The sequence below is a fragment of the Capra hircus genome, chromosome 22 (assembly GCF_001704415.2).
Source record: "Capra hircus breed San Clemente chromosome 22, ASM170441v1, whole genome shotgun sequence".
NCBI classification, from domain to species: domain Eukaryota; kingdom Metazoa; phylum Chordata; class Mammalia; order Artiodactyla; family Bovidae; genus Capra; species Capra hircus.
This window is the reverse complement of record NC_030829.1, coordinates 16,499,453-16,524,569: the sequence shown is the minus strand read 5'-3', so window position 1 is coordinate 16,524,569 and position 25,117 is coordinate 16,499,453. Positions and strand designations below refer to the sequence as shown.

Below are 25,117 nucleotides of genomic sequence, written 5' to 3'. Positions count from 1 at the left end.
ATGCACTCAGATGTCCCCTTGTTTTCACCTGGCAGTTGATCTTCCAGGCTGTTTCATATTGAGATCTTCTGTCAGCAGTGACATTGTATTCCTATGACATACTGTATTTATTGATAGATGTTCAGGTTGCTTCTAGCAGTTGCCTATTGTATACAGTGTTGGGACACACACCTCATTTGCACACATGTGAATCTAGTTGTGGGATGATTTTCCCAACACTGGAATGGCTGTGTTGAAAGTTTGTATATTCTAAGTTTTGGTGAATTCAGTACCAGTGTTGCAAACTGCCTCCCCTAGAGATATGGCCATGGTGGGAATATATTAACAAGTAATAAATAATAACCTCCCTACCCTGGAGGGTGTCAGTGAAACTGAAGAAATAGAATATGTCAAGGGCCTGGTGTTCAGCCAGTGCTCAGCAGAGGCAGGGGGATGAGGGGGCCTGATAATCTACACCTGGGCCCCCCAGCCCCATGTTCCCAAAGAGACCCTTTCAGTGTGGGGCAGTGAGCCAGGCCTCTCACAGGTACTCACTGAGCCCCTGCCCAGTGTCTGGTGCTGTCCAAGGTCCTGGAATACAGGTGGGAAAGCAGCAAGTCCTCTGCTCTCATGGAGAGCATAGTGATGGGGAGACGGCAGATAGGAAAACAAGTAAAAATAATGGGAGGGAGGGACTGAGTAGGGGAGCCTTCTAGAACATGGTGGTCATGAAAGGCCCATCTGGGGAGGTGAAGATGGAGGAGTGAAAAGAAGGCACCCGTGAGAGGAGTTGGGGTGAGAGCCCAGGGGAGAGGGAGCAGCCTGTGCGAAGGCCCAGGGGTATTGAAGGAACTAGCATCAAGGTGGTGTGAGAGGTAGACAGCAGGGCATTCAGAGCCCCACCGGACTGTGGGAGACCTGTGGGCCCTGGAATTGTCCTGTCTGGGGTTCCTGAGCTGGGAATAACCTGACTGAACCAACAGACCTCAGTTCAGCACCTGCCTTCTGGAATCAGGGAGGGCTTTCAGGAGGAGGAGTGGGGCTTAGAGCCCTCCATCCTCAGAGATAAATCAAGACCTATCAGAGTGGCCTATAGGTGGAGACACACAGTGGTTGGTGTGACCAACACTTGTCCTGTGTAGCTGCTTGCAGATCCCTCTCTGGCTTGTCTGCAGCCCCAGAACCTGGCATGTGGTACACTCTGAGTTGAGTAGATGTGCTTTCAAACATTTTTTTCATGTTTTGATAGAATTCGTGATAAACTCTAAATGGGATCAAAAAGAGGTGAGGAAATTTGTGCCTGTCCAAGGATGCTAAAAAGAGAGAAGGGAAAAAAGAGAGAGCTGTGCAGAGTGGGGGCTGCAGAGTGGAGCAGGAAAGCTGTTGTTGGGTCAGGTCAGCCCGAATGGAGGGACGTCCGGCTCAGGCCACTTTGGAGAGGATACCGGTTTAGGGCACCGGGAAGCTGCAGGGGGGTCTGGAGGCCTAGGGAAATTGAGGAATTGAGACACATCTCTCATTGGACACACCAGTTTGCCATTGACGTCAGAACCTGACTGTTGACTAATCTTGAACATATTCTTAACAATTTGAGGTCAACACACAGCTTAATGCCAGATTCAGAGAAACACTCATTGCAGTGTGACACTCTGAAGCTGACACTGACTAGGCACTTTTGAGGGGCCAGGCGCTGAGCTTGGCTCCTCCCAGAACCCCCTCGAGGTGGGTGCTCTAAGGAGCCCCTTCTCCTGCTAAGAGGACACTGAGGTCAGGAATGGCTCAGAGCCTCCCCCAAGAGCACAAGTCTGGTCACACCCAGGCGCGTCTGGACCAGAGTCCTCATTCTTAGCTTTTCCCATGGGAACTTCACTGCTCGCAGTGTTTGGTCTTCCAGGAAACAGTTATCTGTCAGCCTTTCTTCCTAGAACTTTACTCAGTTCCCTACTTTCCTGTTCCAACCTGTAACCTCTGAGGACTGTGAGAGTCTGCCTCTGTTCCCCATTCCTCCTTAGCTCTGCTGATTAAAATTGCCTGAGGAAGAGAGATTTGTTTTGGGATTTCGGTTGTGTTTTCACTATTGCTTTCAGTCCTCAGGCAATACACTTCCCCTTTCAGTATCTTGGGGGTTTTTTGGGTTTTGTTTTTCTGTTTTTTTTTTTTTTTTCAATTCGGAAAAAAAAAGGTGCCGTAAAGTCTCGGTCACTTTTTGAAGCTGAATACAAAAGGCATGAGTGAGGCATATTAAATTTCTGTTATTCCAGCCGACTAGATCAGTTTCCCTTCCCTAATTGCAGCATTGCTTTTGTTTAGTCCATACGTCCTGTGGGACTCTGTGCGATTCCATGGACTGTGGCCCACCAGGCTCCTCTGTCCGTGGGATTTCCAAGGCAAGAATACTGGAGTGGGTTGTCATTTCCTTCTCCAGGGAATCTTCTGGACCCAGGGATTGAACCTGCATCTCTTGCATTGGCAGGTGGATTCTTTACCACTGTGCCACCTGGGAGGCCCTAACTGTAGCATTAGTTAAACCTTGCTTTGCATTTATTTGTGGCACGCAAGTGTATTCTCCTCGGTTCTGTCTCGTCACAACAAAGATTTGGAGCGACGGACATTAAAGCCCTCGGCGCATCACAGCTCTTGGGTCTTGGACAAACCGTGTTATAACTCTTAGACAAATCAGTGTTACAGCTCTGTTTTTTTTTTTTTTTTAATTGGGCTGGAAGTATAAATCAGGATGATATTTTTATTTCAAATAATACTCAAGGATTTTTTTTTTGTTTTGAATGTATGTGATTTTTTTTTCTTTAGTTTTTTATTTTTTAAATTTTAAAATCGTTAATTCTTACATGCATTCCCAAACATGAACCCCTGTTTTATTTAGAAGACAGCAGGAGTGTGAGGGCGTGCCAACCCAAAGAGGCGAAGAGAAGAAAGTGGAGAAGCGCCCAGCTCGCAGGGGACATGGGGAGGGGAGGGGGGAGGGGGAGGGGAGGGGGGAGGGGGGAGGGGGGGGGAGAGAGAGAGACTGAGCGGAGAGGGCTCCCACGCACGCACGCACGCACGAGCAGAGACTGACGCAGGCACGCACGCAGGCACGCACGCACGTCGGGGGAGAGACCAAGAGAGAGAGCAAGAGAGAGAGCAAGCACGCTTTGGCTCCTCCTTTTATGTTTTTTCCTCCCCCTGGGCCTGCCCTATGCAAATTGGGCTTAGCCAGGAGTGCTGTTTGTTCTTCCTGAGGCCTTCACTCCTGTCCTCGGACCTTCCTTTGTTCTATTTTTGCGGGCTTTTCCCTTCCTTGTCTTTTAGCCATGCCATTTTGGACTCCTGTTTTCTATTCTAGCTACCTAACATTTGCTGAAGATTGTTTATGAGCTTGCTCAGCTGCCCGTAGCAGTTTGAGAACCTGACTTCTGCCCACCACTTTTCAGAGAACTTTAAGACTAGGTTTGATTAAAACAGAACTTGAAAACCAGACACCAAAATTCCCACATATAGAGCCTCAGAGACTCAAGACTCTAGGTAATATATTTGTATTTAGCAGAGGCCTTCCGAAGGTTGTACCTGAACCAAAAGGCTGAGTGTGGGGTTCACAGGGGGCCACACATGTGTCCTGTCTCTTGAAATCATGTCCTTCCAGGGGCTGCTGGTCTCATTGTGTAAAGAGCTGAGTGTGTGGGTCTCTGTTCCTTGATATTTTCTCAGCCTTAATTGCCAAGACCATTAATATTCAATTGTCAGACATTAAATGTTATAAGAATTAGAATAAACTAGTACAGAAGCCGTCAGAGAAGACAATGGCAACCTACTCCAGTATTCTTGTCTGGAAAATCCCATGGATGGAGGAGCCTGGTAGGCTGTAGTCCATGGGATCGCTAAGAGTCGGACACGACTGAGCAACTTCACTGGAAATGGTAACCCACTCCAGTGTTCTTGCCTGGAGAATCCCAGGGATGGTGGAACCTGGTGGGCTGCCGTCTATGGGGTCTCACAGAGTCAGACACGATTGAAGTGACTTAGCAGTAGTAGTACAGAAGCCATACCATTCCTTTTTCTGGCAAATCTGCTTGCCAGGGTCAACCCTTTTTATTCCTTTAGCTGTTTCTCAGTAGTTTCCTATATTAGCATCCCAGGTTCATTGCTGTTACTAAGGACAGACTACAGTGACTTAAATAAGGTTTTAAAAAGACTGTGTGCCTCCACACATGCTTTCCAGCTGACAAGAAAGGCATGATCCCCTGGGAATTGCAGTGTAACCTCCCTTCACAGGCCATTGGCCAGGGTTGATCACATGATCACACGTAGTTGCAAGGGAAGATGGGAAATGTGATCTGTAGCTGGGAACCTGTGTGCACGACTAAAATGTCTATTACTCTAGAAGACGAGGGGATACATGTTGGAGGGACAGCTGTCTTCCTTTGGCCCTTTGCTTTGGGCCACCCAAATAGCTGTATGTATCCTTCTTCCCACAAACAACGTGCTCACCCTTTCCCCAAGGGACTCTCTTTTGGCAAGGGGAGTGAGTCCTTTGCTTGGTCCATCTGGCAGCCCCTTGTTCTTCTTAGTTGACCAGTGATTCTTAAAGTGTATTCCTTAGACTTCTAAGGCTCAGCGTCCCCTGGGAACTTGTTAGAAATGCAGGTTCTTGGGCCCTACCTCAGTTGCTGGTATAGATAAAGGTTAAGAACTGCTGTTCCAGCACCTGGTTCTCTGATTTCTGACCCTGTTTTGAGGGCTGGGGTAGCTATTGGTGGAGCTGCCCTGCTTCCTGTTGCTGTGGTCTCATCGGAAGTGGGAACTTCTGAAAAGGCTGGCCTTATAGGGGGCTACATGGCTTTTATAGCTCCCTTCCTGCTTGGGAGAAGTGGTTTGGGGGCCTCAGAGAAGCTGTGGGGTCAAATAATGGCCAGCTTTTGTCACACCAGGCTTGTGGTTTCTTTGGCAATACATTTCCCTCAAAATGCTAGAAATTTCTGGTCTCTTGGCTTCTAATCAGTTCTGTATGTGATAACCACAGCTGATGATCCAGCCTAGATAACTTAGTTCTTAGCCCTGAAAGGTTTGATCTTTTATTTACTGGCCTATGTACTCAGCCTGCCCCACTTGGATGGGACAGAAGTGTTCTTCTTTTGACTCTTGCTTCTGGGCTCTGTGTCTGGCAGATAGTGGTGGACTGAGAATTAGATCAGTGGTGGACTGCGAAGTGTGGATTAAAACAAGGGTTGGGGCCATGCTATCGCCTCCTGCTGGGACTTTCCCTTTGGGACCCCTGACAGGGGATGTGGTTCTTGGTCAACTTGGATCTTCTACTACCGGCCGCATTATCATTTTCATCTCCGCTTTAACGTGGTCTGGCTCCACAGGAGTTCTTCTCCCTTCGTTGGAGGTCTCTTGAAAAAGAAGCCACATACACCAACCCTCAGAACATTTTCAGCTTCTCCATTTAGAGTTATGGGATTCCTTAGCACATGGCTGCCTTTGGTCTGAGGAGAGTGATCAGCTTTCCAGCCTGCCATACCGGTCCTTGCCACCTCTCACATTATTATATTGATCTGACTCCTATGTGTTGTGCTTAGTCATTCAGTCATTTCTGACTCTGAGACCTTATGGCCTGTAGCCTGCCAGGCTCCTCTGTTCATGGGGATTCTTCAGGCAAGAATACTGGAGTGAGTTGCCATGCCCTCCTCCAGGGGAATCTTCCCAACCCAGGGATTGAATTTAGGTCTCCTGCATTGCAGGCGAATAATTTACCAGATGAGGTACCAGGGAAACCCTGGCTCCTATAAGAAAGGCCAAATTAACAACGGGTTAAACTAAAACAAGATTTCTCTTCATTAGTAGTGTGTGTCCTGGCAAAAAGGCTGATAGGGTGGATCCACAGTGTCAGGGATTCAAGCTTTTTTCCTACCTTATCCTGCTATCCTGAACATGTGGTTTCCAGCTTGTGGTTCGAGATACTTTCTTCAGCTCCTCTTCTCTTTTCCATATTCCAGCCAGCAGAAAGGGGTGGGGACTTTTCTTTCCTTCTAAGGGTATAAGCTGAAAGATGTACTTTTATTACTTCATTCAGTTCAGTTCAGTTCAGTTGCTCAGTTGTGTCTGACTCTTTGCAACCCCATGGACTGCAGCACACCAGGCCTCCCTGTCCATCACTAACTCCGGGAGTTTACCCAAACTCATGTCCATTGAGTTGGTGATGCCATCCAACCATCTCATCCTCTGTCATCCCCTTCTCCTCCCACCTTCAATCTTTCCGAGCAACAGGGTCTTTTCCAATGAGTCAGCTCTTTGCAACAGGTGGCCAATGTATTGGAGTTTCAGCTTTAGCATCAGTCCTTCCAGTGAACACTCAGGACTGATCTCCTTTAGGATGGACTGGTTGGATCTCCTTGCTGTCCAAGGGCCTCTCAAGAGTCTTCTCCAACACCACAGTTCAAAAGCATCAATTCTTCAGTGCTCAATTTTCCTTATAGTCCAACTTTCACATCCATAAATGACTACTGGAAAAACCATAGCCTTGACTAGATGGACCTTTGTTGGCAAAGTAGTGTCTCTGCTTTTTAATATGCTGTCTAGGTTGGTCGTAACTTTCTTTCCAAGGAGTAAGCATATTTTAATTTCATGGCTGCAGTCATCATCTGCAGTGATTTTGGAGCCCCCCAAAATAAAGTCTGCCACTGTTTCCACTGTTTCCCCATCCATTTGCCATGAAGGGATGGGACCAGATGCCATGATCTTCATTTTCTGAATGTTGAGCTTTAAGCCAAGCTTTTCACTCTCCTCTTTCACTTTCATCAAGAGGCTCTTTAGTTCTTCTTCACTTTCTGTCATTACGGTGGTGTCATCTGCATATCTGAGGCTATTGATATTTCTCCCAGCAATCTTGATTCCAGCTTGTGCTTCATCCAGCCCAGCATTTCTCATGATGTACTCTGCATGTAAGTTAAATAAGCAGGGTGACAATATACAGCCTTGACGTACTCCTTTTCCTATTTGGAACCATTCTGTTGTTCCATGTCCAGTTCTAACTGTTGCTTCCTGAGCTGCATACAGATTTCTCAAGAGGCAGGTCAGGTGGGCTGGTATTTCCATCTCTTTATTAAGTTCTATTTACTGGAACCTAGTCACATGACCATAATTAGCTGCAAGAGAAGTCTGAATGTAGCTTAAAAATGTAGTTTTTATCCAGGCAGCTGTCTGTCTAGCTAAAACTTCTAGAATGTAGGAAGACAAGGGGAATGGATATTCTCACCACATTTGCACTCTCTCTAAATATTTTTTTTTCACTCTCTCTAAATAATGTGCTTATCCTGTTCTTTTCATATATATCAATTTAAATATTATCCATTGACTTCCTAGAAGAGAATTTGGCTCTACATGTTGCAGTAAAAAGGAAAAACAAGATATGAGTTTTTCTTAAAAATCAGTGAGCAGGCCTGAACATTCCTTGTTTTTTTTAATCTAACTGATCTTAATTTTGCATGTCAGTAACTAAGTTTGCTCTTCTGCCCTCTAACTCTGCCGGGGCTACAGTGCGCATTTTCTTCTTTGACTCTATGCTAAATACATCCCCTATCTGGTGTTTACCCTTTCAACACCCTTCCCCTTGTAGTTACACATCAAAAAGAGGGTCGCAGAGCCCCCTAACTATCAGACTCAATTATTGGATTACCGATGCCAGTTTATGACTGTCTTTGAAACAATGCAAGAGGAAAAAATCAAGATCCTATCACCTTTGTTCCTCATCACCATCTCATGACTGCAAGCCCTTGCCTTGTAGAAGTCACTAGACTCTTTCTTCATGGAGGAGGGATGCAATTCTGGAGGCATGAGCCTACTATGTTCCCCTGTCTACCGGCTGAGAATAAAAGCCATCTTTCTATTTCCTCCAAACCCCGTCTCCGTACTTTTTATTTAACTTTGGTGGGCAGAGAAGGCCAAGATTTTGGCTGGCAACATACACACCTCCTCTCCCCGTTCCTCCCAATACGTGTACAGCCATACACTGATATCCTCTGTAATCTGTAGGTGGATTTCTAGTTCCTCTATAGTCTGTAGGTTGTTGTTCTAACTTTTAACGAATATCATTACATAATTGATGAATTTTCCATCAGCTCTAGACAGTACCCTCTTTTTTTGTTAAGATATCTTTTGATGTGGACCATTTTTAAAGTCTTTATTAAATTTGTTACAACTTATTTTCTGTTATATGTTTTGGTTTTTTGGCCAAGAGGGATCTTAGCTCCCTTACCAAGAATCAAACCTGCATCCCCTACACTGGAAGGCAAATTCTTACCCACTGGACCACCAGGGAAGGGCCTAGGCAGTACCTCTTGATGCTTCACTTTGTAAGATGAAGTGACTTTCCTTTGCCCTTTATTACTCTCCCCTCTCCGCTTTCACCTCCCAACTTCCACCAGAGACCAGACATAAAGTGACTTTCCATGGATGTCTTCACATCCAGGCTCTTCTGAGCCCACAGGGAAGAGCAGGGTCTTAAGTGAAGCCCCAGTCTCTGAGTCAGCATAGGAAGAGGAATGGGGCCTTTGTATTGGATTGAAAACTGTCTTTTTGTGGTAGGGAAAGTACCGTATGCATAGGATGTCCGCAGGGTGACTCATGGTTTAGAGTAGCATTTCCCAAATCACGTGCCCGTGTGCTCCAGCAAGTTAACCCCCTGAAAACAAAGTGTTCATGAAAAAATAACCTTGGGCAATCCGTATGCTTTATCATCCCCCCTAAGATACACACCAATGTTTTAAGGCTCTGATAAGTTCTATAGCAAAGGAACCTATTTAGGCCAGTATTTTCCATTTACATTTGACTATGGGAGCCCTCTTTTCATTTGATGCTTATTAATATTCCCACGGAATCAGTACACCGTGGGAGTCACTGCTGTAGTAAATGGTGGCCATGGTGCAGTTGTTGGGCATCCCAGGGGAGCCTCACGATGGAGAACCTGGGGCATCGGGGCGGCATTCACATGGTCAGGCCAGCATCAGAAGAGTCTGACCCTGGGACCTAGGGCCAACCATCACCCTGGGACTTAAAACCTGAGAGTTCTTCTCCTGATGGGGACTTTTCCTGACCACCAGGTTTAGGGAGACGGCTGTGTGCTGGCATCTGGGGGTCTCAGGAGCTGGAATCAAGGCAGAGGCCGAAGTATCAGAGCTGTGGCTTCCAGCCAGAAGTAGGTTGGCTGTCATCACAACTGAGCTTCAGAGCTGATGAAATGCCACTAAGGTGGGCACAGGAGCTGAACCTGCCAACAGCAGTGGTCTGATGGCTCTAGCTCTGAGCATGCAGGCATGAAACCAGCTGTGCCTGACCTCTGAGGTAGAACTCTCCCTTGTTCTTCCCCATAGGGAGCTAGATACACAGAATCTGGAGAGGAGAGTCAGCAGTGAACTGAGGCATGTCATCAATTGCCCACCATGTGCTAGGTGCTGAGGACACTGCAGTGAAAATATAGACTAGATCTCCGACCTGAAGGAGTGTGCAGTTTAGTTGAGAGCTGGATATGAACAGGATGATGGCATGGAGATGGGTACCCAGCCGCAGCAGGAGCGCTCAAAGAAGTGGAGGTAGGTAGGTAGGAGGGTGGGAGAGGGGAAGGTTTGATTTCATCTGGGGAAGCTTCCCTGAGGAACTGAAACTTGAGTCTCCACTCAAAGGACGGGTGGGCCAACCACACAGGCATTTGCAGGCAGAGGGAACAGCGTGTGCAAAGGCCTGGTGGTGGAAAGGAGCGATGCCTGGCCGTGGTCAGGTCCGCTTTCATCAGGAGTGACGGGAAGGTTTGGGAGGGAGTATCCCCACTGCTCTGGCCGTGGTGGGGAACAGGGGCTTCTGAGGTTCGAGGTGTCAGCTGAATAGGAGGGCAAGAAGTTTCTGGAACCTGAAGGGACTCCAAGGGAAGTGAAGCAGGTTTCTTCTTTCCATCTGCTGCTGTCATCTTCCTGGGAGTTTGTTCTTTCAAGTTTCCCAATTTTCACACAGTCTTTTCTTAGTTGAGCAACCTCCACAGTTTCTAACTTTTGTTTGGTGGCTCAGCCAAAGTCATTTCCTTCCTGGAGCTGGGCTCTCGCTGGGTGGGGAGTTTCTGTCCGTTGTCCAGATTCCTAAAGTGAAATGGAAGAGAACAAACCCTTCCTCTCCCAAAGAGGCTGAGCAGTTGCAAGGACCAGACAGGGCTGGTGTGTGTGTTCTCCTGGAGACTTCCCCAACATCCGCTCCTTTCCTACCACTAGGGAACAACAAAGTGTCAGAAGGACTCAGGTCCTAGGACCCCAGGAGACTTGTCCCTGGTGGTGGCACTGCACTGGACCAAGAGCCCCCTGCCCCTCCCACCACATCCCAGCCAGAGTCGTGTTACCTGAGTGCTAGTTATAACTGGTATTTAGCACCTGATGTGCTGGGCAAGTATCTTACCTCACAGATCTTGCTATTCTCATTTCATGGATGAAGAAACTAAGATGCAGGGATTAAGTCACCCAAAGCCACACAGCGAGTAAGCAATGGGCTGGGAAGGGATGCAGGTCGGCTTGGCCTTAACTCCAGCTGGGGGACATCACCAGATGGCATCAAGTCTCACTTTCCCCTCTGAAACACAGGCACAGACATTGTCCTGTCTGATTGTCTCATAAACGGGGAAGCTTCAGAACATAAGTGGCACTAGGCTTTCTGAACATCCTTGCTGTGTGACTCAGCATGGTCTCCTGACCCTCCTTCCACGCATTAGTGATTCCGCTGGAAATGAGCGAGGCTTTGATCATTGCGGGTTTCTTGGGAGTCCATGTGAGCGTGGACAGAGGGGCACATGCGGCACCTTTCAACCAATCCCCAGTTTTTCAGAGAGGATAGGTGGGAGCTGGAGGGAGAGGAGCTGTGGTTTACTGAGCTCCTGCTCTATGCCACGCTGTGGAAAGCAGCTCCTCTGGGTTACAAGCATTAGATACATGTTGAGGTTGCCCATTAATCAGGATGGGCTGTGGTACATTGCAATCACAGATAAACCTGGAAATCTTAGTTGTTCAATGTAGCAAAGATTGATTTCTCAGAGTCTAGGGCTGCCTCCTGCCTTCTGGCACTTGGTAGGCCATCAGGAATGCATGGTTTCCACAGTCACTATGGAGGGAAAGAGATGGGCTTGCTTTGTCCGGGAAGTGACAATGGCTTAACACCTTAACACCTTCCACTTAACACCTATTGGCCAGAACCAGTCACGTGGCCCCAGCCTAATTGCTAGGGAGGCTGGGGTCTGAGGGGAGCAAATGACTGGTAAGCACCGTCTCAGCTCTAGGGTATCTCAGTTCAAGGGGGTTTATTACAAGATTCTACCTCACTGTGGCCCACATGGTCTCACAGGGTCTAACCCTTGCCCAGTTCTCTCAGCTCATCTTGGCTACTCTCCCCACCCTCCCATTCATTCAGTTCAGCCAGTAGGTCATCTTTCATTTTAGAAGATACACCGAACTATCTTCTGCCTCAGGATTTTTGCATATGCTGTTCCTTTTCTTTACAATGCTGGGCCCTGCCCACCCCGCCCCTCCAACTCCCTTGCATTCTTTCCGTGGTTCATCTCTCTCATCTTCTGAGTCTCGACTTAAACGGCACCTGTCCACAGACACCCCATGTAAGTAAGCGTCAGGCACCCCTCCCTTCCTCCAGCTTGTTTTCAGCACAGAACTCCTCCCAGTTTATAATTAGATATCTTTGAACTATCATGTGGGTTTTGATAACGGTTGGCATCCCCTATCCCTAACACAGTGAGTAAGTGAATGAGGATGGATCAGTCATTTTAGCAGCTAGGGAACGGTTCCAATGGAGAATCCTAGACAGGGTGATTGGGAAGACAGGTCATGCTCTCTGACTTGCCTAACTTCATGTCCAGCTTGAGCTGGGAGTTTCTAGGGCTGTGTGTGTATGAACTTTGGATGCCCAGGGAGGGAAAGGAAAAGGAAAAGAGAGGGTCCAGAAAGTTCTGTTTGTCCTGACGTGGTCAGCTGGCACCTGGGTTCTTCACTTAGGGGCTGAATCACTTTTATTTGCTCTCAAAGGAATCCATTTAAGCCACATGAATCAGAATAAACACAAAAAATAAAGACAAATATATAAATACTATATCACTGTTTACCTTGAGGTGACACCCTTCAGCCGAGGGCTGTGAAGAGTTGGGGAAATTCCAGACTTGCTCACTGGGGAAATACCTTGCTGGCAGCTGGAGTGCCCTTTGCTCAAGTGTGTGGCTCCAGGATTTGCCACTGTGTCAAATGTTCCCAAGTTGCTGGCCCTGGCGAGGAGACCCCAGGGCCCTCTGCCAAGGGCCTAGCACGCATAAGCCTTTCGACCAAAGGAAATGGGGCCTCCATAAGCAAAATATAACTAAGAGAACTCTGTCAGGCATCACTTTACTGAGATATTACCTAGAGATAGCAACTGGCCTTTCCCCCCAGAGCTGTCATCTGAATTCAATAGGTTACACATATGGGAAAACACAGGAGAAAAAAACGCCTGACCTAAACTCGGGGGTGATGATCATAACAATAGTAAATTACAATAGTAGCTTATAACTATTGAGCATTTACTTATTTCATCATCTCTGGGGGCGGAGGGCGTAGTTCCTCATCCCACTTGTCAAATGAAACTTGGAGAGTTTCCTTTGCCCACGAGCCTGACTGTGGTGTGCATGAGTGGGCTGGAAGCCCTGAATTCACTATTGGGCTCCACAACACATGTGCTCTGTGGCTCATTAGAGAGTGGGACATCCTGAAAATACAAAGCAGAGAGAAAAAGGAGTCAGACCCACTGTCCCCTGGGAACTATGGAGAGAGCAGAGAGAAACGCTTCTGACTCCCTTCCTCTGCCCCTTGGAGCTGGAAACTCAATGCTCATCATTCTGGGTTAAGCCAGCAGTTCTGAGCCTTATCTAGGGAGCTTTTGAAAACATCCAGACTCTGATTTAATTGATCTGAGAACCAACACCTCAACCCCTTGGCGCCCACAGCCACCAAAGATGTTACCTTGAGCTTTGTCATCTCCTCCCACTTCTAGGGGTCTCGACAGGAGAACCCCAAGTTGCCTGTCCTCCTGGGTGTGAGCAGGCCAGCTGCCAACGACACAGCGGACAGAAGCAGGGCACAGCTCTCTTCTGTTTGGGCTTCTGTAATACTCCGCACCACGGCCACTGCACCTTCAAGGCCCTGCCACTGCCCACTGAGACTCACATGTCCACTGGAGGGTTTAAACTGTTGGAACTGTCCACCCCAGACGCTTCCTTCAGGGAACCTCAATTGGGATCAGAGATTCTTCCTCTGTGTCTTTTGAGCAGCAAGAGAGGACAGAGAATGACTGAGTCACAGTTTGTGCCCTCTCCCGTCACTGGCCCAGTTATGTATCTGGTTTTAGTATCTGGTTTTATATCTGGTTCCACTGACTCCTGGGATTGTCCTGGGATAGAAGGATTATAATTATTCTGACTTCATAGAAGATGCAAATGAAGCTCAGAAGGTTAAAAAATCCAGCCTTAGAGAGGCTGGCTCTGGAAGCTTCCCCACACTTCCTCTCACTTCTACTCGGTGATCACAATACCTATTTTTGGTTCTCGTGATACAGCAAAGTCAACTTTTTGTGTGGACTCTTTTTGAACATGTAATTGCAGCGGAAAAAGAGTGCTGTCTCCTTGAAGTGTGAGGCTATTCCCGTATATCAGTCATAGGCATAAATGATGTCACTGGCTTGCTTTTTGGTCTTGGCAGACAGGAAGCTTGTGAGATTTAAAGATCATCATGACCCTTTTGTGTGAGCGTTATGTCCTCCTTTGCCCCATCCTGCCTTTGATGTTCTATTTTTATTTCAACGACACTCTGCTGTATGTACTGGCCCAAAGGAGTGGGTGTTGTGCCCTCTCAGGTATCACGGATCAGTTTCCAGGCAGTAAGAGGGGAAAAGCCACAGTTTCTCCCACTCCTGGGTTTGATGGTAGGAAAACAGACAAGCGAAAGCGTGCCCTGCACTTTCCAATTCAGATCGGGCATCAGCAACCCCAGAGTCAAACTGAAGATATGTCATGTTTATGACATGTCATGTCTGCATCTCAAAACCATCTGAAAACCCACAGAGTGCTGAGACGGGGGTTTCACAGGAAACTGAAGCTTCTCAATTTGATTGCTACCGCAGGCCTGAAGCTGGGTTCCATCAGCTGTCCGCTATGCCCTTGTGTGTGACTAGGTGGGACTCAAGTGGACTTTAGCTGAAATGCTCTGACGAGTTCAGTTTCAGGCTGGAGACCCCGCTGGGTGCCTCAGGAGTGTTCCCTCCCCAGGCTGGTGTGTGCTCCAGTCCCATGTTTGCACAGAGCACAGTGCCAGCTGTAGGCTCCCGCATGTCACTGCACACTCTCCTTAGGGTGAGAATGTAACGAAGCCGTTTCTGTTCCTGAGGGTGGAGGCCAGAGAGGTCAGCCACAGATGGGTGGGTGGCCTTGATGTTCCTACCAAATGGATCTTGACTGAGAGGCAAAGGTCTGTGCAGAAAGGAAAGAGGAAAGGGATAAGTCACTGAAGTAAGGTCAGGCCGGGATGGCCAGCTCCACTCCCATTTCACTGATGACGAAACAGGCTCAGCCAGGCCTCGGATGGGGGGAGGTGCCAGTTGGGGTGCAGGTGGGACCTTTGGAAGCTGATAAATTCAGGAGCATCTCCTGCTGTGGTGGGCTATCTGGGATCCCCTTCACCAGCAGGCCCGACTGGCCCAGTGCAAGGAGAACTGGAGCCACAGAAGAGCCACCTCTGGCCCTGTGCCTCATACACAGATTTTGTCGTGAGGACAGCTTGGACGTGGCCCTTTGAGAGATATGAGACCCGCATGAGGCAGTTGGTGGAGAGCGGGGTGTGCCAAGGGGCCGTCTCCTTAGGCCAGAGAAGGGAAAAGGGGGCTCTGAGAGGACCGGGGGCCCCTTCCTCCTAGGGTGTTCACTTCTGCTCCATATCTTCCCAGGAATCAGTGTTCACTACTGGTGACTGTCCCTGTTGTCACTCTCTACGAGAAACTGTGTCACCCAGCGCCTGAGGAAGGCAGTATGTGACGCGAGCAAAGACGTGAGAGTGCGTGAATCCTGCTGGCAGGGCTGCCCTTGGGGAGGAACCTTGCTTCTGGGGTCATAGCTGGGCCAGAAGGGCCTCTCCCTGATGGGACTGGCGTGGGGGCAGCATGGTGTCTGAGGACCCCAGGTGGGGAGAAACGAAGTGTGTGACCTCTGGGGCCCCCATATGGGGTGGCGTGAATTTCAGTTTGGGAAGATGAAAAAGTTTTGGATGGATGATGGTGATGATTGGACAGCAGTGTACATGCATTTTTCTTTTTTAGAATAATATTTATTTATTTATTTGGCTCTGTCGAGTCTTAATTGCGGCATGCTGGCTCTTCACTGCAGGCATGCTGGCTTCTCTCTAGCTGTGTCTAGTGTAAATGCAGGTAATGCCACTGAACTGTAAAATTATTAAGATGATAAATGTTATGTTTTATGTATTTTACCACAACTTAAAAGAACAAATGCAGTGAAACAACAGCAAAAAGTTGTAAATGATTCAGAGTTAGGTTAAATGAAATCTAAAAGACTCCAGCCCTACATTCTTTGAGCCCAATATGTGGGCTGCTTAAGAGATAACCTGTGGGATTTCCCTGGTGGTCCAGTGGCTGGGACTCTGTGGTCCTAACGCACAGGGCCCGGGTTCAGTCCCTGGTCAGGGAGCTGGATCCCATGTGCTGCAACTAAAATCCCGCACGCCACAACGAAAATTAAAGATCCCACATGACGCAACTAAGCCCCAGCGCAGCTAAGTTTTTTTTTTTTTTTTTTAAGAAAAGGGATAACCCACTATTTTAAAAATATGATACCACCACCACCAATGAAGTTCCCATGTTTTGAGCTAATCAGTTAACATGTGCTGACTCCTCTTAGTCTCATGGAAGTTGTCCAAAGCCAGCACAGCTGGGAGGTGATGAAACTGGTGTCTCTGCCAAAACCTGGACTCCAAGCAGCTAAGCTCTGCTGCTGCTAAGTCGCTCCAGTCATGTTCAACTCTGTGCAACCCCATAGACAGCAGCTCACCAGGCTCTGCTACTTCTTTATAAGATAAAAGCTATCTTATAAAATGCTGTGCTTAGTTCCTCAGTCGTGTTTGACTCTTTGTGACCCCATGGACTGTAGCCTGCTGGGCTCCTCCGTCCATGGCGACTCTCCAGGCAAGAATATTGGAGTGGGTTGCCATGCCCTCCTCCTGTGGGTCTTCCCAACCCCGGGATCAAACCCAGGTCACTCGCATTGCAGATGGATTCTTTACCATCTGAGCTACTAGGGAATCCCATGAATATGGGAATGGGTAGCCTGTCCCTTCTCCAGGGGACCTTCCTGACCCAGGAATTGAACTGGGGTCTCCTGCATTGCAGGTGAATTCTTTACCAGCTGAGCTAACTGGGAAGCCCATCTCATAAGATAGTTCCATTTAAAGGAATAATATGTCAGTGACAGTAAAGGAAACAAAGAGAAAGTCACCCATTATCCCTCATTCGGCCTTCTGGATACTTTTGTGCGTTCCCTTTGGTCTTTCCTCACTTGCTTGCACCCTGTACCCTTTGTCCTGCTTTTCCTCGGGTGGGGCTGCCCCAGAGCCGAGCCACCTGCAGAGGGGAACAGGAGTGCTAAGGACAGTGCATTTGAGTGGTTCTGTCCTTGCTGGGTGAATAAAAGTGAAAGCAGCCCCAGGTTTGAATCGATCAGCTCTTTGGCTGGGAACGAACCATTTCACCCATCTGAGCCTCAATATGCTCAAAAGTAAAAGGCAGAGATATCTGTCAGCCACCAGAGATTGTTGAGAACATCAAATAAATCTGCATGGCCTTCCATGTGCAGTGCCGTGAATTTAGGCATTATTATTGTTCTAGGCCCAGAGCTCCTGTGTGAGAAGTTTGGTCCGGTAGCAACGATCGGTTTTATTTACAGAGAAACGCAGTTTGTGTGTGTGCTCAGTCATGTCAGATTTTTTGCAACACCATGAACTGTAGCCTAGCCTAGGAGGATTCTCTATCCATGGAATTCTCCTAGGCAAGAATACTGGAGTGGGTTGCCATTTCCTCCGCCAGGGGATCTTCCAGACTCAGGGATCAAACCTGAGTCTCCCGCATTGGCAGGCAGACTCTTTACACCCCGGGGAGCCCCAAGACACAGTTTACCTGTTGGAATAAATGCTCCTGCAGACCCAAAGGCTGGAGGTGTTTCGTTGAAGCCCCACCCGCTGCCCACGTGAGAACGAGCGAGTGGACATTCTTCCCCACACTTCGGGGCACTCTGTTTTTTTGGTTCTCAAAAAAATATGGGTCCACCTCCCACCACCAGGAGGTGAAGGGCCTTGAATGCAGGGCTGTAGAATTCGGATTTGGTCTGGGAGGCAGTGGGGGGTGGGGGTGGGGTGTCAGAGGGTTCGTGTGCGGAGTGTGTGTTTTATCCTGAAAGTGGGGAGTCAGAAGGGCTCTAAGCAGGTGGGGCCAGGAAGGTATCTCAGTAAGATGAGGCCTGGGGAGGGCTCTGGAGGCCACTGGAGCTGGAAGCCGGGACCAACCTGAGAGGACGGCAGTGCTGGGGGAGGGGAGAGGAAGCCGGTTCTTAGGAGCAGGCTCTGTGGAAGCTGGTGGAAACACACCTTCCGGCAACTTTGGGGTTTCCCAAATCACTGCAGAGAGGAAGTGATTACTCTCAAAAGGCAGCTGACCTCCACCCAGGCTCCTTGAGCCGGTCCTGCCTTCTCAGGCCATGTGATCTCGGACAAACCACTTAACCTGCTCAGGGTCCTCATCTCTGGCAGGATGCACTGCAGGACCTCGGGAGGATTTCATGCTTGCAGAACTGGGGCTGACCAGACGTCATGGCTCGCAGTTGACGTGGCTGCTATTTTCAGGCTTCCCATCTCTAGAACAGGGAAGGATGCAATGTCTGCACTGCTCATGGAAGGGGAAGCGGGAAGACTGGCAGTACTTTTATACTTAGGGGCTCAGCTAGGGACTCAGCAGTTCCCCCAGGTGTTCAGGGAACCTCGTGGTCTACAGAGCCCTTTCATGTCTGCATTCTCGTTCCCTCCTCCCGACAGCCCTGTGAGGGAAGCAAGCAGGTGTTATCATGATCATCACTTTGGTCTCATAGGTGAGGAAACAGGCTCAGAGAGGGAAGGAAAGTGACTTATCAAAGGTCACACAGCTGGTAGCATTGGAAGTGAGGTGGGTCTGACTCAGAGTGCCTGAGCTGGACGGTCACAGAGATTGTCGGGTCCAAGCGCTATACATTACAAGCGGGGAGACCAAGGCCCAGAGACGGAAACAGCTTTCGGGGGCGCATGAATTTGAAGCCAACCCCAGACTCTGAACCAAGTCTCTTGACTTTTCCATCCAACCTCTCAATGGCTCACCCACTTCACTGAATGGTAATAGCTTTCTCTTTCCCTACCTCATTTCAGGGAAACCAGTTCTTGAAGTCAAGTCTTCCATCCCAGACTTCTCGGACACTGTGAAGCCAGGAAAGCCTTTGGCAGCTTCTGTAAGAAACACTGAGGATAAGCAAGAAACGGGGCAGCCTGTGAGGCCACCCATCTTTCCAGGCTCAGGTAGTTTTAATAAACTTAATTTTTGAATTTAAAGGAGATTTATTTAAGGAACTGTTTTATCTATGAGGACATTTAGCTCAGAATATAATAGCAAAAAAATGGAAACAACAAATGTGGGTGGCAAAATTAATCACAGATGGTGGTAACAGTAAAATCCTGCTAACAGTGATATAGGGAGGAATATACAGGGGTTTCCCTGGGGGCTCAGATGGTAAAGAATCTGCTTGCAACGTGGGGGACCTGCGTTCAATCCTTGACTTAGGAAGATCCCCTGGAGGAGGGCATGGCAACCCACTCCAGTATTCTTGCCTAGAGAATCCCCATGGACAGAGCAGCCTTGTGGGCCACGGTCCATGGGGTTGCAAAGAATTGGACATGACTGAGCAACTAAGCACAACAGAGCACGTGTTTATACACATGGAAATATGCTCGTGATACGTTGAGGTTAAAAATGTCAGATGACAGGAGGATATATGCGATCTATTACCTTTGTTTTTGTTTGGCCTCACTGAACAGCGTGTGAGATCTTAGCTCCCCAACCAGGGGTGGAACCCTGAATTGGCAGAGCAGAGTCTTAACCATTGGACCACCTGGGAAGTCCCCCATTTTTTTGTAAAAAGGAAAAAGAAACTCAGTAACAGAGGGCTTTGTATGTGTTACACACTGTTCTAAATTTACCCTTCAAAGATGTTGACCTATTTAACCTTCAACTGACTGTGGGAGTTTGGTATTATTTTTCTCCCCATTTCACAGATGAGGAAACTGAAGCACAGAGAGGTTATCATCATGTGTGGTAAGAAGTCATACACCTTGGAGTTGCCACCATGTAAATACTTATTAAACATTAGCTGATCTTAGGAACGTTCCAAGCACCCCAGCTAGGTTGAGTCTAGAAAGTTAATTCTAGGCCAAGTAGTCTGAATTATTTCCTATAGCCTATCAGTTTCATATGCAATGAGCCCATGTATTTTACCTTTGGTTCCCCAAGACCCAGCACAGGCTCCGGGCAAGGAGCCTAGTGACCTCTTCATCTGCCCTCCCCAGGCCCCTGGCCCTTGCAGCCATGGTGGGGGTTGGCAAGGGGTGCTGCCTGCTCCGTAGCCTTCCTCCCCTCTGCCTGGCACAGATCTGCTGCTCTTTGCTCTGTGGAGTTTGAGTACGGAGCGTGAAAGTGACTTGCTCAAGGTCATGTGGGTAGGAAGTAGCATCTGAGCCATGTGATTTGAATGCTCATGTCCCCAGCCACTGCACACACCACTGCCCCAAAGCCTGTCAGCCCGCTCCAGTTGTCTCTACCTCCTTGTCCCCGGGCAGGTGACTTCCCCAGGGGACCCGTTCTTCATGCCATCCTTCCCACGTCTCCTCCGGAGTCCCACCTACCTTCTATTCTTCTGCAGTCTCCTGAGTAGAGAGCCGGAGACCCCAAATCCATGAAACCTCCCAAATTCGTTGATGTGGCCCCCGAAGCCAGGGTCAATGTCAGCTGAGAGGAGCGGGTATGGGCTTCTGCATCCGGCAGACCTATATTTGAATCCCAGCTCTGTCCTCACCAGCAGGAGACTGACTGCCTTAGCCTCTCTGTACCTCATTTTCTTCATCTAAGAAATGGGCATAATAATAGAAACCACATCATCCTGTGTGGGGAGTAATCATACACCTTGGGGTTACCGCCAGGTAGATGTTCATTAAGCATTAGCTGATCTTAGGAATGTTCCAGACACCCCAGCTAGGTTGAGTCTGAAAAGTTAATTCTAGTCCAAGTAGTCTGAATTATTTCCTACAGCTAAAGAATTTATTTTGTTAAGGGCAGAACTCTGATCAGTGATTAAAGATAAAGGGGATATGGTCCTAAAGCTCATATGACAGTGGTTGGTAGCCAAAGGGAAGGAAAATAATAAAATAGGGAGATTCTAGGTGAGTGCGGGTGAGGCTAGAGAAGATTACTGATATAGCAGCTTCTTTAGAGGTTCCTAAGCTCGGCTGCTGTGAAAACAAGCACCGTACGTCTCTGCCAGCCTTCGCACCCTTAGCTTTCTTGAATGACACTTGGGAGGACATGTTCTCAGACAAGTCAGGATGATAACTATCTTAGAGACAGGAAGTCTATTGTCTATCTTTGCCGAAGCTGAAAATATGGGTGTGATCATTAATTTCCTTAAATAACCCAAAGCCAGTCTTCTCTTGGGAAAACCCCAAGGTTCTATTGGGCCCCAAAGTTCCAGCTGTTCCTCTCATAGGAGGTGAGAACGTGGAGGCAGAGGTAGCTGGGGAGGAGGACTGACAGGTGGGAACGGTGCCTGCTGGCAGTCACTGAATCAGCTTGACACCCTCGGGCGGAGGGCTCTTGGTAGCTAGGGAAGGAGACATAACCTGTCAAAACGCCATGGCTGACCAAGCGGTGGGAGTGGGATTCAGCTCATGTGAGTTGCTCCAGAGTTCGCATCTTAACCTCTGTATCTCCTGATCCCCTGGCAGTAGGTGGGGAGGAAGTAGGGAGCGACATGGAGAAGGAAAATACACAAGCAGATGAGCCATGGGCAAGTTCTCAGTACCTCCTTAAACAGATGCTCAAAGCTAGGTTTCAGAAAAAAGGCCACTGAGTGACTGAAATAATTGTCACAAAGCCTTACCTGTAGGAGAGGCATCGGCTGTTCATCAGAATTGATTTGCTCTCATTCTGTATGTAGTTTTACCAGCCTTGGTACCCCATATATACCAGAGGCTGACCTTTGTGCTTCATGCCATCTTTTAATCTGGAAAAGAACTCTACAAAGAATGGACAATTACTGTTTTCTTTTGTTGTTGTTTCTTCATTTTTACATTTGAGAAAGCTAAAATGAGGCACAACTCATCCAAGTTCAAATCTTTAGTAACGACAGAGCCAGGGCTGGAGCTCAGTTCTGTCTGCTACCAAGAAAGAGATAGGGAAGCTGTAGAGGCTGACGCACTGCCTGCCACAGGGCAGGATCCAGAAAACTCCAAAATGAAATACAGCACCCTGCCTGCAGTGACGCAACTCAGCAGGACAAGATTTTGGTGCATTCTGCTTGAGAAAGCAAATATTCTAGAAAGATTTCTGTGGGAAATGGCACACGAAAGCTAAACTCTAGTGTTTTGGAAATGACATTTGTGTAGACCAGTGTCTTCCATGAGTGTTTCCAAAGAAAGCAAAGGCTTGTTCTTACCTGATTTCTCAGCCTTGCAGTACTGGCCCACATTCCACTCCCTTTTCCCCCACTCTCCAAACCAGAGAGACAGACTGAACCACCCTTAGTAGCTCTCCTGTGTCACAAGAGCAGACCTCAGCGATCCCCCTACTCTGAGAGGCCTGGTGCAGCCCCCAGAGCAAACCCCAGGTATCAGACCAGAGAATCATGGCTGTGTGAGGCCAATGTGGACCTTGGTGTTGCTGGGCAGTGGGAAAGGGTGAGGGACCATGTGTGCAGCCTAGTGCGGCCACCCTGGGGTGGGGAGAGTGGTTGTGCAGAAATGTAGGAAAGAAGCAGTAGGGGAGTCGAGTTGGCCTGGAGCAGCTGTCCCCAGAGCGCAGAGCCTCTGCCTGCCAGTGTGCGTGGAACACAGGTGTTAGAGCATGTATTACATGCACAGAAGACTAGGGATTCAATGCTGGATACTTAAGATGTGAATTGAGCAGAGTGAAAGAAAACATCGTGGAGCAGCTCGGACGCACGACCCACACCTAGGAGTGGACGACTATGACCGCTGTGACTCAGGCCAAGGGCACTGAGCTGAGCCCAAGGGATGGCAGGGCGACAGTGGAGGCCTCTGAAGATGCAGCCGCTGTGGGTGGAGCAGCCACCCAGGGAGCCTCCCCCTACACCCAGGCACGAGGATGGGGCTGGGGTGGGGGTGGGAGCAGCTGTGGCCATCAGCCTGGGGGCAGAGGCACAGAGGGATCTGAGGGAGCAGCTGGTCTTTGGTCAGTTACACTGCCAGCAGCTGTTCTGCAACGTGTTGCTGGTTTTACTTACTTTATTTGTTTTACCTTTTTATTTTTTTAAATTGATTTACATTGATTTACAATGTTGTGTTGGTTTCAGGTATACCGCAGAGTTATTTAGTTATACAAATATATATTTCCAGTCTTTTTTTTTCAGGTTATTTTCCCTTATAGGTTATTACAGAATATTGAGGATAGTTCCCTGTGCTATATAGTAGGTCCTTGTTGGTTATCTGTTCTGTATACAGTAGTGTGTATCTGTTAAACCAAGCTCCTAATTTATCTCTCCCTCAACCTTTTCCCTTTTCCCTTTCATTTTTTTTTTAATGGCTGAGTAAAAATACCCCATCTTCTTTATTCATTTATTCTGGTTTTATTTTTTCCTTTTTATTGGCCAAAAGTTTAATATCTATATCTGAGCTATAGCTCTTATTCCGAAGCTCAGTTTAAGTTGCAGTGCCCTGAGGGACAAAGAGGGTATGTGTGACTGTGTATACACCTGTGTATTTTGGGGAGGGGTGTTTATTGTTACTACTCCCATTCTGGGGGTCTCTGGTGCAGTGTGGGTGTACCAACATGGTACCTTCTAAAGTGTAGTCCTTTCAAATATAGCCAGTGCTGGAAAATATGGGGGGAAAAGGGAAAACAGAAAACAAACAAAAACTCTAGAAGCAGCAGAAAACTCAGGGAGAGAGGCTTAGGGTGGCCCTTCTTCTCAGAGAATGAAAGAGCCTCAGACTTCATATCAGATGAGTTTTGTTTTATTAGCTGCCTGGGTAAATAGTTTTGAAAAGCTGGTTCTAGTTTCACCATGGTGCTGTTTTCAGTCTTCCGAGTTAATTTTTATGGCCAAAGTTGCACATTAATCACTCCTTTCCTGATGATGCAAGCCAGACATACTTGAAGCAGGTGGATTTGGTCTGCAACCCTGGGGCCAAAGTCAGGTTCCCTTGGAAGGACCGGCCTCCTGTTACACAGAGGCCAGCCCTGCGGTAAGACCACTTGGGTATTTCCAGAAGATGACATCTGAAGCTCTGGCTTCTGGCCAAGGTCCACTTTAACGTGTCTCTTGTGAATCTTCTCCATTCATGAAGGCAGTGAAAGCACAAACTCTGGAGCCACTGACTGGGTGTCTTTGGAAAGGTGGGGTCACCTCTGTGTGCCTTAGTTTCACCACCTGTAGAGAGTAGATGATGAGTCTGTCCCCTGGAACTGTTGTGAGGGTGAAATGAATTAGGTCAGGGAAGCCTGGGAACAGAGCCAGGCATACTCTCAGTGTGTGCTAACTGAGCGTGCCTGGAATGCTTACCGTAGCCTGGGCTTCCCCGCTGCCATACCTCCTCATGGGCTGGTTCCTCGGCCTTGCTGCCCTTCCTCCCTCGCAGCTACTGTTGCAAATGTTTCCCCCGCTTGGAGGTCCAGTCAAGTGTTCCTTCCTCTGTGAAACCTTCCTTGATTTCACAGCTCACTGAGGCAGACCTCTCTTGCCTTTCCCCAGGGAGGCTGGTTATTGCCATTCCTGCCACATGGAGGTTTCTAGAAGTCAGGCTCTGTAGCTGATTCACTTGTGTCCTTCTCAGCTGCTTTTGGGGGAGGTGGGTTAGGGCTGGGAGTCGGAAGGCACAGGGAGCTGCCTGTGAAGGCTGACTTTGTCCCTTCCATCAGTGTGGCCCTGGGCCACCCTCCAGCGCCTCCTTTCCTCCTCCTGTCACAGGGGGACTTTGTATAGGACCAACCCACAGGGCCGTCAGAAGTCTTCCACAGGGTAACATTCGAGCAGCCTGTAGGCTAGTGCCTGGCTGTCAGGAAATGGCTGACGTCATGATCGACAGTGTCACTGGCGTGAATGAGACACTGGCTGGGTCTGGGGACCAGTCAGGGACCCCTCCCGCCTTCCTCCAGCAGCTGAGGCCTGATCCACTGTCCCTCCTTTCCAGGACCTGCTGCAGCCAGAGTCAACCTCCCAGCCCCTCCTGAACATGCCTCTTCTTCCTTAAAAACCGACCAGCCTGCCTCAGCTGATTCAAAGGTAAACCCCCCACCCTGAGTGTAACCCCCGGCTTTGACTGTCTTTCAAAAATGCAATGTGTTTATTCCCTGAGACCAGTTTGGGGGTTAGGGGTCCGAGTGAAGAGGAGAATCCCATCTAATTACTCTGAGCTTCTAAGACTCTTAAGTGCTGACCCTCAATAAAACAGGAGAGAGGGTTGGGGAGAAGGCGCGCTTTAGTTTTTAATGAGCTTTTCCATTATTTGTGTTTAAATGAGAGCTGATAATTGGCATCCTCCTCACCCCCTGAAATATCTTGGTGGCAGTAGTCATTTGCTTAGAACATGCCTTCCCTCCAACCTTTTTTCAACACAAAGTATATCTGATTTATTCTCAATTTTTAATGATTTGGATCCAGGGTCACAAATGACTTCTGTGAATCTTAAGCACTTTTTGCCTTTCTAAGCTCTTTCTTTCATTTAAAAATGTTTTTAAAAATCGTATTTTATGACTGCAGTGGTATAAAGATGAACAT

The 25,117-nt window shown here is 48.3% G+C and overlaps 1 protein-coding gene across 2 annotated transcripts in view; it reads left to right on the top strand.

Moving 5' to 3' along the window:
- IRAK2 (interleukin 1 receptor associated kinase 2) overlaps nt 1–25,117 on the top strand; it is a 54,677-nt gene that overhangs the window by 9,169 nt on the left and 20,391 nt on the right. For both annotated transcript variants that reach the window (XM_005695611.3, XM_005695610.2), the window contains exons 3-4: nt 18,486–18,632; nt 24,531–24,622. In XM_005695611.3, the coding sequence (XP_005695668.2) occupies nt 18,486–18,632; nt 24,531–24,622 (239 nt within the window). The remainder of the gene's footprint in view (nt 1–18,485; nt 18,633–24,530; nt 24,623–25,117) is intronic.